The sequence below is a fragment of the Lepidochelys kempii genome, chromosome 2 (genome assembly GCF_965140265.1).
Source record: "Lepidochelys kempii isolate rLepKem1 chromosome 2, rLepKem1.hap2, whole genome shotgun sequence".
NCBI lineage: Eukaryota > Metazoa > Chordata > Testudines > Cheloniidae > Lepidochelys > Lepidochelys kempii.
In genome coordinates, this window is record NC_133257.1 from 44,202,258 (window position 1) to 44,220,829 (window position 18,572).

At 37.8% G+C, this 18,572-nt stretch overlaps 1 protein-coding gene across 3 annotated transcripts in view; it reads right to left on the reverse strand.

Annotated features, from left to right (window-relative positions):
• Positions 1 to 597: 597 nt before the first annotated feature.
• TMEM67 (transmembrane protein 67) overlaps positions 598 to 18,572 on the reverse strand; it is a 61,434-nt gene continuing 43,459 nt past the window's right edge. For 2 of the 3 annotated variants that reach the window (XM_073330575.1, XM_073330576.1), the window contains exons 14-28: positions 17,342 to 17,447; positions 15,603 to 15,659; positions 15,405 to 15,503; positions 15,143 to 15,241; positions 14,685 to 14,771; positions 12,608 to 12,707; positions 12,374 to 12,513; positions 11,783 to 11,923; positions 11,200 to 11,280; positions 9,766 to 9,882; positions 8,207 to 8,323; positions 7,991 to 8,095; positions 6,464 to 6,566; positions 4,315 to 4,457; positions 598 to 3,327 (exon numbers count right to left, since the gene is read on the reverse strand). In XM_073330575.1, the coding sequence (XP_073186676.1) occupies positions 3,247 to 3,327; positions 4,315 to 4,457; positions 6,464 to 6,566; positions 7,991 to 8,095; positions 8,207 to 8,323; positions 9,766 to 9,882; positions 11,200 to 11,280; positions 11,783 to 11,923; positions 12,374 to 12,513; positions 12,608 to 12,707; positions 14,685 to 14,771; positions 15,143 to 15,241; positions 15,405 to 15,503; positions 15,603 to 15,659; positions 17,342 to 17,447 (1,576 nt within the window). In that variant the 3' untranslated portion in view covers positions 598 to 3,246. Of the gene's footprint in view, positions 3,328 to 4,314; positions 4,458 to 4,497; positions 5,043 to 6,463; positions 6,567 to 7,990; positions 8,096 to 8,206; positions 8,324 to 9,765; positions 9,883 to 11,199; positions 11,281 to 11,782; positions 11,924 to 12,373; positions 12,514 to 12,607; positions 12,708 to 14,684; positions 14,772 to 15,142; positions 15,242 to 15,404; positions 15,504 to 15,602; positions 15,660 to 17,341; positions 17,448 to 18,572 lie in introns of those variants that run through there. The other variant, XM_073330577.1, reaches the window with a different exon arrangement.

An 18,572-nucleotide genomic window follows, 5' to 3' on the forward strand; every position in this document is an offset into this window, starting at 1 on the left:
ATTACTATATAATGTGGTAGAAATTGTGAAAAATATGCTAAAAAGTAAAAAGGAGGGCTAATTTTCAAACCAAATTTATAATATAACACATACCAGAACTTCAGAAGTTATATAGAAAGCTAACTTTATTGTAAGCAAATTAACACTGTGAGAGCATACTTTTTAGATGCTTCATTAGCACCTGACTTGTGACTATTGTGTGATACACACAAACACTGTTATGCAGTACCTCTCCACTGAATTATTTCCAGACTATACTAATGTAATAAATCTTAATTGATTAAGCTTACTAAGTACAAATTAAGAGGAGGTATAATTGAATTGACTCAAGTAAGCAATAAATCAAAGTATTTTTGAGAAGGTATGTTTAAAGAGCGGTTCTACTCTGAAAAGTAACTATATAAAAACAGGTTTCAGAGTAGCAGCTGTGTTAGTCTGTATTCACAAAAAGAAAAGGAGTACATAGTGGCACCTTTAGAGACTAACCAATTTATTTGAGCATAAGCTTTCGTGAGCTAGAGCTCACTTCATCGTATGCATCCGATGAAGTAAGCTGTAGCTCATGAAAGCTTATGCTCAAATAAATTGGTTAGTCTCTAAGGTGCCACTAGTACTCCTTTTCTTTTTATATAAAAACAGCACTTTCTTATACAACAGATCTGCACTGCATGCATTCAAGGTCTATTTGCTCATTTTAGTGACAAAAATTAGTTCCTAGAGCTTTTCACGCCTGTTAGCCTGTGGTTGGTCTTGCGTTAGTCAAGACTCAGTGAGCTACCATCTTGTACAAGACCCTCTTGTACCTCAGCAACAGAATTGTTTATTAAGATCTGCTAAGTTATATATGTGCAAAGGCATTCAAGGCAATGGGGCTGCACAGGTCTCATGAGGGCATAAATTTGGATTGCAGAATTTTTATTACTGGCCATGATGCATAAGATGGCAAAAGGCTCAGTTTGCAGAGTTGGAAGTTATAAAGATTTTTTTTCTACTTTTCAGTGGAGCACATTTCATAAAGAAATTATTGAGAGACACCACCGCAGAACACTACAATGTCATTTATACAGCCACTATTCAGAGGAGAACCATGCTTTAAAACTATCATAACAACAATAACAACAAACCAAGCTACAGTGAGCCCTAGTTACTGTACCTGATTTCCAGGCTTTGGCCTCCAATTTGTCCACACCAGCACACACAGTTTTGTCAATTAACACTTGTTCACACAGGTATTGGAATTTTTGCACTGAAAACTCTTTACGACAAAACATGCCGAACAAAGTACTGTGCGTACATATACAGTATTAGTATCAGTTATCTGTGTGAACAGGTGTTAGTGCACAGAAGGTGTGTATGGAGATACAGTCTTGTGATAAGCTGCATGTGAATAAATGGATGCCCTGCTGAAAGTCTGACCCTCAAATTATGCTATCTAACTCCACCGTGACCTCAGGAGAGTCAGAACATTTTACCAGGTTTCAGAGTAGCAGTCGTGTTAGTCTGTATTCGCAAAAAGAAAAGGAGTACTTGTGGCACCTTAGAGACTAACAAATGTATCAAGCTTATGCTCAAATAAATTTGTTAGTCTCTAAGGTGCCACAAGTCCTCCTTTTCTTTTTGCGAACATTTTACCAGTTAATGGTAACTATTCTGAATTAGCAAGCAGCATTTGTTTTTGCAAACCAAAAGTAAGCATACCGGATCTATAATGGCTTTGAGACTTAAATCTATGGTAACCACAGCTTAAAGACATGATATGGCACCATAATAGCCATCTTCCTCTTTATGTAGGTAAGAAGAATCTCAAATAAAATACCTCTATAAGGTATGTTGGCCCTGGGTCAGATAAGCACATTTAAAATTAAACATCTGCTTAAGTCCCATTGTCTTAAATGGTACTAAAGTGCTATTCTTAAATAGAGATGCTTTTCTGAACTTGGATCTTTATGTTTTTTTCAGATGCATGTTCCCTGCTGAATTATCTTAAGACAAGTAGCGTGGCTATGAAACTGTGATACCATGCAGTGGAATAATCATTTACTAAAAAACAAATGTTATTCTAAAACACACTGGCAGGGAGACTTTTCAAAGGCACAACTGGGGATTAGGCACTCACCTGCCCCTTTAGCCTTTGAAAATCTCCCTGAACCTTTAGTAAGCAGCATTTTAACAACTATTCAGCTGATTACATTCCAATGGCTGAAGTAGTTTATGTGGGATATGGTCACTATGTTAAATCGTGAGGGAATGATGTCAGAAAATGAGATAATTGGGGAATATATTAAAACAATAATATAAGAATAGGCACTTGCACAGTCCTTTCCATCCACAGAGCATCTCAAAGCAGTTAAAAAAAGATAAGTATCAGTGCCCCAATTTCACGGCTATGAAAACATGCACAGAGCAGTTAAGTGACCTGCTGAAGGTAACATTAATTCCACAAAAGATCAGGAACACAATCAAGGCCTCCTGCATCTCCATCCTTTGCCCTATTCACTGGGCCACACAGCTCTATGGTTGTGAGACTACCAAACGTTCAAACACACATGTGCTGTTATGTGCAATCAGTGCAGAAAGAAAAAAAAAAGCAATACTGCCCCAATGATACATTAGACAAACCCAAAGGATGGGCTAAAGCGGATCAAATCACATCAGCAATCACACAGTTTAAACTTTCACATTGAAGTTGTTTTAGATAAGTGAGAAAGATTCAACTACTTAGTCTCAAAGGTCTTCTAAGTATTTGTTTAAATAGTAGTTAGGAATTCAGGGCAGATCCCCATTTGTGGTGAACCTGAAATACATTTGATGAATATTGTATTTCATAGTAAATTCTGAAAATAAGGGATAATTTCTTTAAGCTATTTTGGAAACATGTATATATGAGGAAAACTATGACCCCAGTCAGCAACAGAAGCACTGAAATTATCTCCTTAAAAAGAAATGGCATATACCCTCACTGAAGGCAATACATGGATTTTATCTTGTGTTAATTACAGTACTCAGCTTGATTTCTGACTGACTTGGTGTCACGTACCATTTGTTTCAAGACATTTGGTTTACTATTCACAACACAAACATCTGAAAGTTATACAAAAACAAAACTTTCTAGCACACAAAATAAAAAGAAATCGAAGTCAAAAGATTTACATTAATATTTACATAGCACCGCAGACTAATCTGTAGCTCAGGACGGCTTCATTCCATGATCAGCTCCTCTACAAAGTATTTCAACTTTTGAGTCAACTAAATAAGAAATCTTTCATCCACCAAGGTTTTGGATGCCAAATTCTTCTGCCCAGCAGTATTACGAATAAACCTAAAAATCTAAAAATAATATTAAACAAGTTTCATAACAATGGAAAAATATTTTAAATAATTCTGTTTCTGTACATGATACAAAATAATTAATCAATTATGTACTCTGTCAAATGTTTGGACTTTCCACAACAGTATACCTTCATTAGACAGGCTCCTATACTAACACTAGGCTTTTTTATTTAGGAATCAAATGTTAAATGACAGATATTAGCAGCCCTCAACACTTAAGAGGCTGAGCTGAGGACCTCTAAAAACCTGTAAACTATGATCATGATAATGGTAATAACATATTACCTGGATTGTTTGTGTGTCACACTAATGATACTGTAATACAAGATGTTTTCCAAGGGTGAAGAATCAAGCAATTTGTTATGTCCAAAATACAAATCCTTTAATTATATTTGTAGCATCCCTTCCCTTCTGAGGAAAAGACTGAACTCTCCAAATATTTATATTTCTACTTATTACATCAGAACTTTCGAGTCATATCTTAAACAGTTTATATTCCAAAAATTTTTACTACTGGTGACATTTACAAACATGATCAAGTTGATCACATATGGAATTGTGTGAAGGAGAAAGGGGAAGAAACTACATCTTAATGGAAATACATTCATTTTGGTGGAGACTTCCAAAAGGGGCCTAAGAGGGTTAGGTGCTCTGCTCATTAGATTTCAATGGGATTTGGGCACTTAACTCCCTTAGGCTCCTTTGCAAGTCCCAGCATTAGCTATTCTGGGACTCTGATTAATTTTCACTGCTCTGTGTATTTTCTTTTGAGTGCTATTATTTGTGTCCTATACATACATGGTGCATAAAAAAGCAGTGTAATTTTTTTTTGGTTCATAAGTCTTTTCTTATTTTAGGAGAAAATCCAGTATTTTTTAAAATAGTTTGTTAGTATAGTTTTCTCTGAGCACACCCTATTAAATACAGAAATTAGATAAACTACCTTATTTTTAAAATATTTAAAATTTAAAAATGTAAATTTACCTCCTGTTGCAAATATGTAAGAACAGCTGCTAGGACAAAACTTTGGGAAGCCAAATCCACAACAGAGAAAAACAGTATATCGAAGATGAGAAGTGTGGCCTCATTGCCATAAAAGAGAACATCACTGAAAGAATGTCCTTCATCTATAGAAAGAAAATAACTTGTTGCAAAAAAATATAAATTAAATCTGAATAACTTGTGAAGTTCCCTAATACAGGTCAGCATACTTAAGATTACAAGATCATTGATAAAACAATAATGGAAATTTAGGACAAGGAAATACACCACAGAAGCATAATCATGATACTGGTCTCAACCAAAAACAACATAACTTTTAAATATAATCTACAATATAGCTTTTCTGACAAAGTGCCAGATTTTCAAAAACAGGTGTGCAACATTCACAACTGCATTCATATACCTACATGCACCTAAATCTGAAAGTTTGAACCAGACTGATGGTAAATTTAGCCATTTTTATGTCATATGCACCTCTGAGTTCCTTGTCACTAACATCTTGAGCAAGCGATGACTCTGGCCCTGATTCAGCAAAGTAATTAGATGTGCTTAAATGCTTTGCTAATTCAGGGCCTCAGTAACAGGAGGTCTTTAGTTATGTCTCCTCATTTGGTTTTCAGGACAGAGTAATCCCTTTGTTTTAATATAGCGTGTTTTCAAGTTCAGATCACTTATCCCCTTCTGTGTCTTTTATCAATACGTAACATTCCCTACAGAGAAACATGAATTTATACACAATAATAATAATAGCAAAGAAAAAGAAACAATATTAAAATACCAGAAAATATTTTGACCAGGAAGCATAAAAACAAGAAACAGATCTACTTGAATATAAGTAATTGGAGAAGAGAATTCTCCCCCAATTTTTCCACAGCTTCAGAGATGCATGTGTCTAATCTGGTTTCCTAATGGTTAACCAATTTCCATACATTTTAAGGTAAATATCTCCTAACTGTGGCTTGGCACATTTCATGGAGTCTCTTAACTCCATTTTATTCTCTCAAGAGCTAGCCCAAAAAGGCCCAAACCCAACTTACACGGGCTGCGGTTCGCATCCCAACCTCCTCTGTCATTTTGTTCTCCTACGTAGTAAAATTCAACTGTTCATTTCATCTTTAAACTATCACACAGCTGCAGATTCCAGATATAGCACAGGCTCCACAAAATACAGGTAATACAATACTGATCTGATCGCCATATGTAGTGATGTGTGGTTATCCCTATATTATGTAAGTTAAATGGGGGAACACATTAAGTCTCTCTGCTCTAGTTTAATGGATGCAGTGCAGGATTTATCAACAAGTGCAGCTGAAATCCTGGAATTTCCCCTGTTCTCCTAAAACTGGTTCCTCTTGTGCCCCCTAAGAAAAGTTACTGCTCATTAAATGTAGTTCAAGTGTGGCCTTGTGCATCTGTGAGATACAAACTCTTGACACCACATGAACTTTCTAGAAAGCAGTGTTGGGGTGCACAAGTGTGGTTTCCCAGAATTGAGTATTTGGAGGAGAGGCTATAAAAAAAGCTGTGCAGACTCAACCTCCTCATTTCCTTCCACTAAACCATGGAGACCTAGGGAAACAGAACTCCGAGAAAGGTGGGAAGGTGAGTGGATATTGTGAATATGCAGAGGCAAGAGTCTCAAATCATGATAGTTCCTGATGAGTAACCTTCAGAAAATGGCTTCTGCGAATTCCCCACTTCAGGCAGTTTAACAAGCAATACCATCACTAACTATGCCAAGAGGCATTCTAATTAAACAAGGACTGATGGCCAGCTGCTTGGCCTGTCCTCCCCACACAATGTGAGTATCAGTCCTCGATGCCAAGTCATAAAGAGTACTGTGTAAACATGTACACAGCTCCAGGTAGCAACCCTTCAGATACCCAAGACTGAAACGTTACAAAGGCATGCCATTGAAGAACAACCCTCATGACCCAAGGTACTGTCACCCTGGCTAATGCATAGCAGGTGTCTCCCATACCCTCACAGTTCTCATTGTCACACCTCTCTGTTGGAAACTCCAATTTAGAGTGTGAACCCCAAGGCCAGGAAATTACATTTTATTTGTCTGAATATCACCCTGCACATGTATAGTGAAATAAATATTAAGTCAAAGAGATCAAGCTGATACCATTGTAAAAGATACTTTTTTCCATTGGTTCCATGAACTCCATGCCAATAATTCGTTCAAGCAGCAACTTGTCCTTTACAATATAATCCATATCCTTATGAACCTACAAGAGGAAAAAACAAAAAAAACCCTCTAATACTTAGCTCTGGGATCCTCAGGGTAAATAATGCTAGAAGTGCACTTTACAAAAGGTGGAGTATAACTACTTAAAATAGCAGTATGAATTAAAAGACCACTGTCCATTCTGTTTACTCCTGAGGGAATTCTGAGACAAAAAATTAAAAATTCTGCAGACAGTATTTTAAAATTCTGCAAATTTTATTTGTCAATAAATAGATGTGGAGGCTCCAGCTTAGCCACGGGGAGCACAAGCCACTGGCTGCACGGAGGTGGGAGATCACCCTGCAGCTCACTCCCGGGACACCAACTTAGTGGTGAGGCTGCACCTGACTCTGACACAGCGCATGGGCCAGGACTGCCCCAGTCTGTACTGGAACCTCCATATTTATTGCCTCAAGAGTAGCAGGTGAAGCAACTCACCAGGGTGAGCAAAACTGTGCCAAGAACACCAGGTGTGGGCAGCCAGGCTCAGTAGGGCAGGATCCAAGTGTGCAGGGACTTCGTGTGGGGGGATCCAGGTGTGGGTGAGAGGGTTCTATGTGGGTCAATCTGGGTGTGGGCAGCTCAGTGGTGGGAGGGATCCGGATGCAGGAGGGTTGGGCAGACAGGGGAGCAGCACCCCATATAGCGATTCCTCCCCACACAGCTGAGGAGTGATGGGGCCAGGAAGCAGGGGAGAGGTGCAGAGCCAGAGTAGGTTTCTGGGGGTAGGTCTGACCCGGCCCCGGCCTGGCTGCTCCATGCAGGGGAAGTGTCCTTCTCCCCCACCCCCAGCCTCGCTGGGACTAACAGCTGAGCCCGGCTCAGGGTATGACCCCCTGGCCGGGGTGAGGCTGGTGAGGGCTGGGTACAGGAGTATGGGGCTCTGGGGGTGGGGGTGGTCTGGACACAGGGGGGGGGCGGGCTCGGCGGGGTGGGTGTTTGGGTGCAGGGGACTCAGCGGGGGAGTCTGGATATTGGGGGTTCTGGATGCATTGGGGGTGGGTCTGACCTGGCACTGGCTGGGGTTTCCCCAGCCCCAACACAGTGATTTACCTCTCTCCGTTGCTTGCTTCGAGGGGCGCGTGACTGCTCTTGTAGCTTCCCTTTGCTTCCCCGCCAGAAAGTCATTTTTTTGGGGCGAAGCAAAGAAATCTGCATGGGGCAAGAATTCTGCCCCCAGGAGTATCTGTTATACAATGAATTCATACTATCAAGGGAATTGATGTAAGTGAAAAGTGTGTTGGCATTACTGGGCAGTACACTTATTTTTTGTCTCCTGCGAAGTAGTATTGTAGTAACAATACAACCTCCATTGACCAGTCTCTAACTTTATATCCCAAAAGGTAAATCACAATCGCTCATCTCTCACTCAATCTCTCACTCTCTCATTCTATTTAGCCTTATAAATAAAGTCTGTATACATACATGGTCAATAAAGGAGCCAAGAAATTTGTTCATTGTATGGTATGCCTTAGTACTCTGTTCAAAAGTAGTTGCAGATGAATCTAAAAGTCTAGCAGGACCATGTTTCTGAAAAATATTATGATGTGAAAATTAATTTAAAGACTGCACACATCCTTGGTCGGTCAGGTTTTAAATATAAACATAGCAAAATGCCAGTGTTAAAAATATCAGACATACCCTTGTTAGGGTTTCATGAATCCTATCATACTGCTGTCTCATCTTGTTTGAAATGGAAATCCGAAATGTCTGGCCATCTGTGTTGGGTAATAAGCCTCTTTGACTACACAAATTTTCCTGCACAATTGAAACATAAAATAGCATAAAAGAAATGGAAATATGTATGTACAAACCAGTTAGATACTATTGTTTTGATATGGCAGCTGCTTTTAGACTCTCTTAGACCTCTGTAAAGAGGTGTCTATTAAGAGACCTTCATAAAGAGGCAAATCTGAAAAACACTTGTACAGAAAACAGTTTATTCTGTCTGCATTCTTCAATTCCAAATCCAGCTTTCTTTGCTTCTCTGCAGAAAAATGACTCATGCAAGTACAGAAGGTTAGATATATCTGAATATTTGAATCTTTGGCACTAAGTCTATGACAGCAAAAGTATTTTAGGACAAGAACCCCGATACCAGTTGTTGTGAGGATATTTTCTACTTTAGACCAGCACACAGTTTGTTAGTTTTAGAACATCTTTGATCTTCACACACACTCTTCATTTATTGTTAGGAAGCAGAAGAATACAATTCTTCCTTCTCTCCATAAAAGAAGAACTGAATAAATTGTAAGAGTTGGTCCCGGAATAGCCATCGCTTATTAGTTCTTCTAATTTGTTTGTTCTCTCCTTATTCAGTTCTTTTCCCTTATTTTTTGCTTTCCCTCACCCTCCTCCTTTAAGTTCCGAATTCTTTCCATCTTTTTCTTTGTTCCTACTTAAAAAACAAACCCAAAAAACCTAACTGCAAAGGAGGAAAGACTGATGTTTCAAAAACTGATGTTCCCACAGAATGAAAATGCTTCTCTCTAAATTACTTTAAATTAAGCTACTAAAGGAAAAGTGGGGAGGGGAGAATCAATTTAAAGGGAACTTTTTAAGGATAAAAAACTACATTTCAAAATTAAGTTTTTCCTTATCTTATTTACTAGAACGTCAAAGTTCTTTGTATCTTTATGATACTCACCTTTTCTCCCTACTTCATCCTGCAGTGATGCTGGAAAACTGAAATTTAATGACAAGTCACTAATATCACATTAACTTCACTGCAGGATTAAGCAGACACTTATGATGAGTGTGAAAACGTCTCTTCAAGCCGATTTCTCCAATAAATTAGTATTGCCACCAGAGAGCTGCATTTGGAATTGAAGAATGCAGTCAGAATAAACTGTTTTCTGTACAAGTGTTTTTCAGATTTGCCTCTTTATGAAAGTCTCTTAACAGAAACCTCTTTACAGAGGGCTAAGAGTATACAAGCAGCTGCAGTATCAAAACAATACTATCTAACTACATGAGAAAAAAAATCATATTTTAGAAAGACAGAATTTTCAGTAACCCAAGGAATCAGTCTTCGAAGTAGAAGAACGAATAAGCGACTGCTATTTCAGGACCAACTCTTACATAAGGAGAGAACAAACTCAGAGCTGGCATACAACTGTGCACCTGTTATGCACCAAACTCTCTACATTCAGTTACAAAAAGGGAATCAAAAGATGTATATTTGTATTTCCTTTGCATACCGCTTCTCTCTTTAGGTTCATATTCATTTCTTCCATATTGGTATCTGCGTGTCCATGCACAGACCGACCATGGATATAATACCCAAAGCATCTGTGTGACAAGAGAAATACTGAAATCTAAAAAACAAAAAGGAAAAAAATAGTTTATTTAATACATGGAATCAAAACTAAAAAATTACTAATGGAGACCAGCAGAGCCAGCTCTACTACTTGGATAAAATAGGTCCTAAAATACCAAAATGTGTGTGTCAGAAAAATATTTAGTAACAATTTATGTGCAATACATACAATTCAATTTACCTAGGTCCACAAAACCCCTCTTGCTAGTCCTAGGGTTCAGATTATTAACAGCCTGTGTCACTAGCTGTTCTCCTGAGTAGAAAAATCTAAGTCAAGGACTCTGGAAAAAACAAATAAACTATAGCTTTTATCCTAATAAAAAAAATTCAAAAGGCATTCAGTGAACTAGAATAAATGAGTTCAATGGTTTCAGTTCAACTCCTAGCAAGCTATATATAACAGAAATCTACTTAGTAAGGAACATCACTTGTCTGTCATACTAATATGACTTCTTAAAGCTATCTGGGTCACCTCCATGCAGTAGACTTTAGTTTAGCTCTCCAGCCTAACTTACACAACAGACGTGGGTTCAGGTCTTTAACTACACAGGGTAACAAAATCCAGAAGCTTTGTGGAAGTGATAGGTTTAGCCCGGGAGGGCTCAAACAGAAAAAATGCTGAATGATATTCAAAAGCCACACTTTTTCTGGTCAAATATATGAGCTGTACTGACTGGTTCTGGTTGTGTTCTACCTTGGTTGATAAGAGAATAGCTACTAAGTCTCAACGGTGGGAATTTAAACTGGAAGAAATCTGGGGTGGATCCAGACAGCAATCAGTAAGTAGGGTTACAAGAGAAAGATTACATCAGTAGGGGGTATTTAAATTAGAGTAAAGGAAATCAATGGATAACCAAAAGCAAATAGAAACTGTAACCATGAACATATTAAAACAGAGAAGCTTCTAAGAGGAAAAAGCTCTATAATACAAACAAATAGAAAGGCCTACAAGAAATGGACTGCATGCCTTACTTCTGTCCTGATTTGTTATTGCTTCATTCTCAAGTAAAAGCATGAAGAAATAGTCATATGCCTATTTGGAGTTACATGCCTGAAACCCTGTATGACGTTTATGACAGTTTACTCTTTCAAACCTAACCCATATTACAGGCAATCTGAAGCCTTCTTGTACACCACAGCAAGAACCCCAAGCCTGCTGAGGACACACACAATGGTAAAGAACATTAGCTTTGGATATTAGCTAGTACAACATTATATTTAAAGCTAAAAAAAAAATGGAACCTCTTAATAACTTCTAATATATTAATCCATTTAAAAAAATAGCAATTGCAGTGATGAAATCAAAATTACTTACATTGCTCATAGAGCACAAATCAACAAATTGTCTTATCTTATCTTCTACAAATCTCTCATAAAATACAGCAAAGAATATGATCTGAAACAAACCAGATTTTTATTTATTAGTGCATCAGCTTTGACTTTCTTTTCTCAACTATAGTACAGCTAGCTTAAAATGTAGCTGTCCCAAAAGACAAACTGCAGGAATTGTCAGCTTCACATTGGGCTCAGTAAAACCTTGCTTCCCTTTCTGAGTCTCTCCTCCTTGGAGGAGAGTTTCAGCAATCACTTTAAAAGCTTGGTTTAAAATTTGAAGACGCTCCATGACTATTTAAAAACAAAATAAAGCAGATAAGGGAATACTTCTTAGACAGGAAATTCAAGATGGTGACTGAAAGGCAAGATTTTATGGAAGCCATGGGACCCCTTGTGACTTGGACAAATTGATGACATGTTAAGTAAGCTATACGTCCTGATTCAGCAAAACACTTAAACAGACACTTAAAGGGATAGGGAAGTTATTGATGTCCTTCAAGTTAAGTGATTTGGTCAACTAGGGCCATAATGATGATTCAGAGTTACATATGCCAGAGCTATACCTGTAACATGGCAATGACTAGCCAGAGGACAGTAGACACACCAAATCTCAGAATGCGACTCCAGGGAGCTATGTAACTCTCACTGCTTCTTGTAAGACTTGTAGAAGAATCCATTAATGCCAGGTTTGAAAATCCAACAACCTGAAGAGAGATTAAAGAAAAAGCTTATTCTTAAATCAGACACCTATACATAATACAGCAATGAATAGCATCATTGAAAAAAATCTGTTATTTTCATTCTAATTTCCTCTTCTTGAGAGTTTCAGTAAATAATAAAAATTTATATGAAGCAGGGACTGGGAAAGCAGAGTCTACTTGGGACAGTGAGTGCACAACACATGGTGAGCTTTATAAATCACACTCCTCTAATGGGCATTGCTGCTCTGTGCTGACATGCCCTAATAGTAAATTTTTTTGATTCACATAATGGACCATAGCAATGGCATATAAAGCCCCATACCAAAACACTGGCTTCTTCCTTTAAGACAATTTTTCCAGATAAATCTTTGAAGGTTGCCTCCCATTGCTGTAGGAATTGCAAACATCAAAAACTTGCCCTAAAGTTACATCAAAATTTAATTTAAAAAATACCTCCAAAAAGAAAAGAACTGCAAGCACTTGAAAGAGTGGATTTATCTTCCTCACAGTCTGAATTTCATTCCATTCATTTGCTATAAAATATGTCCTCCATATGCTCACAGGTGCAGCAGCACTTTTTATGCCACCTTCTCCTAGAAAAAATACAAAGAGTAAAACTTTCAAAATGTTATTCTTTGAGAAAGTAAGGTCTGAATTTAAGTGAAGCTAGTTATACAAACAAGTTACCTTCAACGGCTTTAAGGACTTTGCCTTTAGGTCGCTCCCAGTCAATAAAGAAAACCTCTACAGTAAGTTGCGAAAACAGCTTATGCAAAAATTGCAGAGCCTAAGAAAATCATACAATGAAATGTAAGTAAAAATAAATTTGCAGTAGCATTTACGAAAAGATAAAGTCATAACAAACAGATACTCTTCCTTTAATGTAACAAAACAATGAATAATACTCCCAACTGTACACAAGGTTGTAACTTTATTATGAAGTTCTGATGCCATCATAAATTAATTTGTAAAGCATTTGAAATTTTTAAAGAGTTACATGTTATTGTAAATAATGAAGTACAGCTCCTCTACGGGACCTCATACTTAACTGGCACAATAGTGATATGTGCAATGTCTAGTGTTATCAAGAAAATGTAAGCAATGTAAAATGCATGACAAAAATTGACTTGTTCCAGTCACTTTACTAGGGAAGAAAAGTTGATGAAAGTGATGGCCCAATAGGGCATATTACTATTTTTAGTACAAAATAGTATCCAGCATAATTGAAATACTTCCCCATGCAGGGAAACCACTAAATTCTGAAGTCTACAAACAAGTTGCCACTCTACAAAGGGAGAGTTTAATTAATTGTACTTGATGGTTAGGAACATTTTTTGGCCATGATTTAATATAGCGATGTTTATTCTTGTCTTTAGAAGTCAATGTTTTGGTTTCTGATACAGTTTTGACTGTTATTTTAGCCAAGTCCCTTTCCACCTCATAGAATCATAGAATATCAGGGTTGGAAGGGACCTCAGGAGGTCATCTAGTCCAACCCCCTGCTCAAAACAGGACCAATCCCCAACTAAATCATCCCAGCCAGGGCTTTGTCAATCCTGACCTTAAAAATTTCTAAGGAAGGAGATTCCACCACCTCCCTAGGTAACCCATTCCAGTGTTTCACCACCCTCCTAGTGAAAAAGTTTTTCCTAATATCCAACCTAAACCTCCCCCACTGCAACTTGAGACCATTACTCCTTGTTCTGTCATCTGCTACCACTGAGAACAGTCTAGAGCCATCCTCTTTGGAACCCCCCTTCAGGTAGTTGAAAGCAGCTATCAAATCCCCCCTCATTTTTCTCTTCTGCAGACTAAACAATCCCAGTTCCCTCAGCCTCTCCTCATAACTCATGTGTTCCATCCCCTAATCATTTTTGTTGCCCTCCGCTGGACTCTTTCCAATTTTTCCACATCCTTCTTGTAATGTGGGGACACAGTACTCCAGATGAGGCCTCACCAATGTCGAATAGAGGGGAATGACCATGTCTCTCAATCTGCTGGCAATGCCCCTACTTATACAGCCCAAAATGCCATTGGCCTTCTTGGCAACAAGGGCACACCGTTGACTCATATCCAGCTTCTCGTCCACTGTAACCCGTAGGTCCTTTTCTGCAGAACTGCTGCCGAGCCATTCGGTCCCTAGTCTGTAGCTGTGCATGGGATTCTTCCGTCCTCAATGCAGGACTCTGCACTTGTCCTTGTTGAACCTCATCAGATTTCTTTTGGCCCAATCCGCTAATTTGCCTAGGTCCCTCTGTATCCTATCCCTACCCTCCAGCGTATCTACCTCTCCTCCCAGGTTAGTGTCATCTGCAAGCTTGCTGAGGGTGCAATCCACACCATCCTCCAGATCATTAATGAAGATATCGAACAAAGCCAGCCCGAAGACCGACCCTTGGGGCACGCCACTTGATACCGGCTGCCAACTAGACATGGAGCCATTGATCACTACCTGTTGAGCCTGACAATCTAGCCAGCTTTCTATCCACTTGATAGTCCATTAATCCAGCCCATACTTCTTTCACCTGGTACTCTTAAATGAATGTGAAAGACTTCCTATAGGTGATTATTCATCTGTTTTCCTTCAAAAGATAGGAAAAATCAATTTTTAAGGAAAAATGATTTTGCCCAAAAGGATAAAACTTAAAACAATTCTTTCTTCCATATATTAATAAAATATAATATTCAAGATATTTGTAAACAGGCATAATGAAAAACAACATCCATTAAAATGTTATGATTGCCATTAGAGCAAAACATCTACCTTTAGAGCAAAAGCACATCCTACATATGTAACAAAATCCTCTTCTTGAGACGGAAGTGGTAAAAGAACTGAGACAAACTGCTGTGCCTGTAAGTGAAGAGCTACAATTAAATCATATAGACTGCATGCATAATATCATACTAAATACCAGAGTTGGTTGAAAACAGTGAATGTTTTTGGAATACATTTTGTTGAAATTTCTCAGGTAATAATTTTGAATTTTTGAAAGATTTTGACTAACTTCATTAAATACACTGCAGGCACTATGAAGCCTCAAGGGAGAGGAAGAGGTAAACACAAAGATTAGGCACAAAACACAGAGTATTATGTATATAACTTGCCTTGACAGTCTGACCAGAAATGGCAAAAAAAGGAAAATAAAGGTGTGTAAAAATATGAATGCAATATATTTACTCAGAAAATAACATCTGTATCACAAATCTGAAAATTCTACTTACTTTGAAGAAAATAAGCCAGTAAAGCCCTGTTCCCACTGTGATGATAAAGAAAACATTGGCAAGGTCTCCAGCATAAAACAGCAAGAACTTCAAAACTGTCTGTAATTACAAAAGTGTATTACATAGAGCTCTAAAACAGGAAAATTACTGTGTGTGTGTAACACACACACACACACACTGTAATACATAATATGTTATATAGTTCACTTGGTAGCTAATACTATAGTTGAAAATTGGTTTCCATTACAACCAGTTTTCATACCTGCAAGTCAATTATAGGGCTCCCTATCCGCCTCTTCCAGCCAGCAGTCTTCAGAAGAGACCATAAAACTGCCAGTCCACCAAGCACACCCAATGCAATCTAAAGAGAATGAAAACAAATTGTTTGCAGATTTGTTTTGTCTTTTTTATATAAAAGTTAACAAATATGCTGACAGATTAAGGGAGGCAAGAGACTTACATTTGTCTGAATTTGAGCCTCTGATTGGTTCATTTCATAATTAACTGAGAAGGAAACCTAAACATTAGGATACAAAAAGTAAATAAATACATATAACAAACTAACTCAGCTGCTACAACCAGTGTTTCAGTTATCCTTGTAATGCTGTACATCCTTCACATTCCCCAGAAAAGTTACTGAGTGCTTGATATTGCTCCTTCATCAACATGAATCAGGGATAACTTCACTGAAGTAGACTGAGTTACACGGACGTAAGGGAAAAAAAGCAAACCCTTAATAATTAGTTTGCTCAGTCACATGTGATTTTCCATCAATGTAAAGGAAACCAACAACATTAAAAGATCTAAAATAGCTCTCCTTAGACTGTACATCTGCTCTTAAAAAAATGGACTGAGGTCAAAAGAATATGTAAAGGAGACAGTAAATCTTTGTCCTGTGGTTTCAGACTGAATCTCCCTAAGTTTAGCTTTGTGACTTTGGGAAGATCTCCAGTCTAGAAGTAGGTGGAAATGGATAGCATATTCAATTTGATAAAAGACTGAGGCTAGTGACTATTGCCCTGGTTTCTGAAAACATGTGTGCTTGCCGCTGAGAGAACCAATATGGTCACTTTAACTGGATCTGAGACTAAAAATATTTAGCCGCAGGAAGACAAGAGTTCATAACAGGCAGGATGTATTTTCATAAGCGATTTTGTTGACAGAGCAGGCTTCATGTCAAATTTGTCGAGATGGGAGAGTGCTCCATCACAACTGACAGACTAGGGAACAAACTTTTAGGTGCACCAGGCCCTCCCATTTTTTTTTTAAACTTTCTCTACTTTCTGGTGTCAGATGATTTGGCCCACCCTACTGCTCTTGTTAATTTCAGCTGATTTCACCTGGCTTTTCTTGTCTGATGGGAGGCATTGTTTTAGACACAAAGGAAAAAAAAAAGTATTCTTTCTTATTTTTCTACACTTGCTGTCTCCCACTTCTTTTCCATCATGCCACTCCAGCTTGAACAGCTCTAGCATTCAGTGCAGCGAACACTTTCACCACCAAATGCTTCTAAACAGAATCCTATCAGTATCAGAGGCCTGAGTTCCTCAGAAGGGTTCATACAAAGAAAGAAGAGAAGGATTTTTTGATATCAGCCGTTTGTGAACGTTTATTCACTGTAGAACAGCTATTCTACTACATGAAATCTGACTTTTTAAATTTTTTAATGCTTAGTGACCTATTGCAAGTGACATCGTACTAAAGGAAATGACACTGCACTGTAGTGTTTTTGATCTTTTACCAGTACTTGCATTCGATTAAGCCAGAACACCCAGGCCATATTTGCTTCCTGTTAATACATGGATTTTAGAGGAAAATATGCTATTTCTTGATCAAAATATTATAATTCAGTGCATTTAGTTCACAAGAGTTGCTTTTTCTTTCAGTTCTTCATACATCCGTTTCTATTTTTTAATTTGTACTTCAGCATGCTATACCACTATAAAGCAAATACATAATCTTAGATGACCTGTTTTTTAATGTACAGAAGGTTCAAATAAGGAAAGTGGAAGAGGAAAACATTTTCAACTGTTTTGTTTTAAAAATGTATTATATTTTATTGAGCTCTACTATCTTAATACTGAACAGATTTAGAAATTCTGCTTATTTCATCTTTAAATTTGTAAAATGCAAACTCAAATGTAACTGTCAAAGAGCACCCCTGATGATTCTGTACATTAACAACAGAGAAGAACTCACCATCACACTCTGGGCATCTGGGTTTTGGACAAGAACATCCTTGTAGGAAATGGTAATTAGAGGGGGATAGATAGTTCCTCTCTGAGTATTGGGAATAAGACGAATACTGCAGAAATGCAAATAAAAAGTATTTGTAGCTGGAAAACACAAATTGATTGGAAAGTAAAATACTAAATATAAAACAAAAAAATCTGATCAATAAAATTGGATTTAGAAATATAACACTCTATGGCAATTAAAAAGTGACTGGAATACAAAGGTGCACTTTCACTCTCTCTACAAAAAAAGTTTACCATAGTAACTGATTCTCCAAGGTGATTTTTCATATGGATGTGCTCTTAACACTCAAGTTTAGAATCCTCTAGATAGCCACTTACCCCTGCTTTTTAGAATTCTCAGAGTACACAAGCGGGAGTAACCCCACATTGCCTTTCAGTTTCTTCCCTTAATTCAGGGGACTCTGAAGAAGTGGGGAAGGTAAAGATAACCACATTTAGTATGTTATGTAACCATCTTTTCCTTTCAAAACTTGCTGCGCTCTTAACAGATTAACAAGCAGTTAATCTCCAAGAGATGGTCTAAAGGTTGTAGTTAAAAGCAACTGCAAGACTGCTCTTTCAGACTGGGCATGAGATCTAGAGGCAAAAGTTGACAAAATAATGTTACATAAGAATCTATAACCTCCAAGCAGCACATTTCCATATTTCACTGATGGACACAGTGCACATATATTTAATAGAGGCTGCTTAGATCTATTTGAATGTTAGGGGTATGGAATCAGCTTTCATACGAGGAGAAATTAAAAAGACTGAGATTGTTCATTTTAGAAAAGAGACAACTAAGGGGGGGGAATACGACAGAGGTCTATAAAATCATGAATTGTGTGGAGAAAGTGAATAGGGAAGTGTTATTTACCCCTTCACATACCACAAGAACTAGGGGTCACCCAATTAAATTAATCAGCAGCATGTTTAAAACCAAAAAAGGAAGTACTTCTTCACACAATGCATAGTCAACCTATGGAACTTGTTGCCATGGGATTCTGTGAAGGTCAAAAGTATAACTGGGTTCAGAAAAGAATTATATAAGTTCATGGAGGATAGGTTAATCAGTGGCTAACAGGGACACAACCCCATGCTCCAGGTGTCCCTAAACATCCAACTGCGGAAGCTGGAACTGGACAGAATATGGACCACTCAAAATTGCCCTGTACTGTTAATTCCTGCTGAAG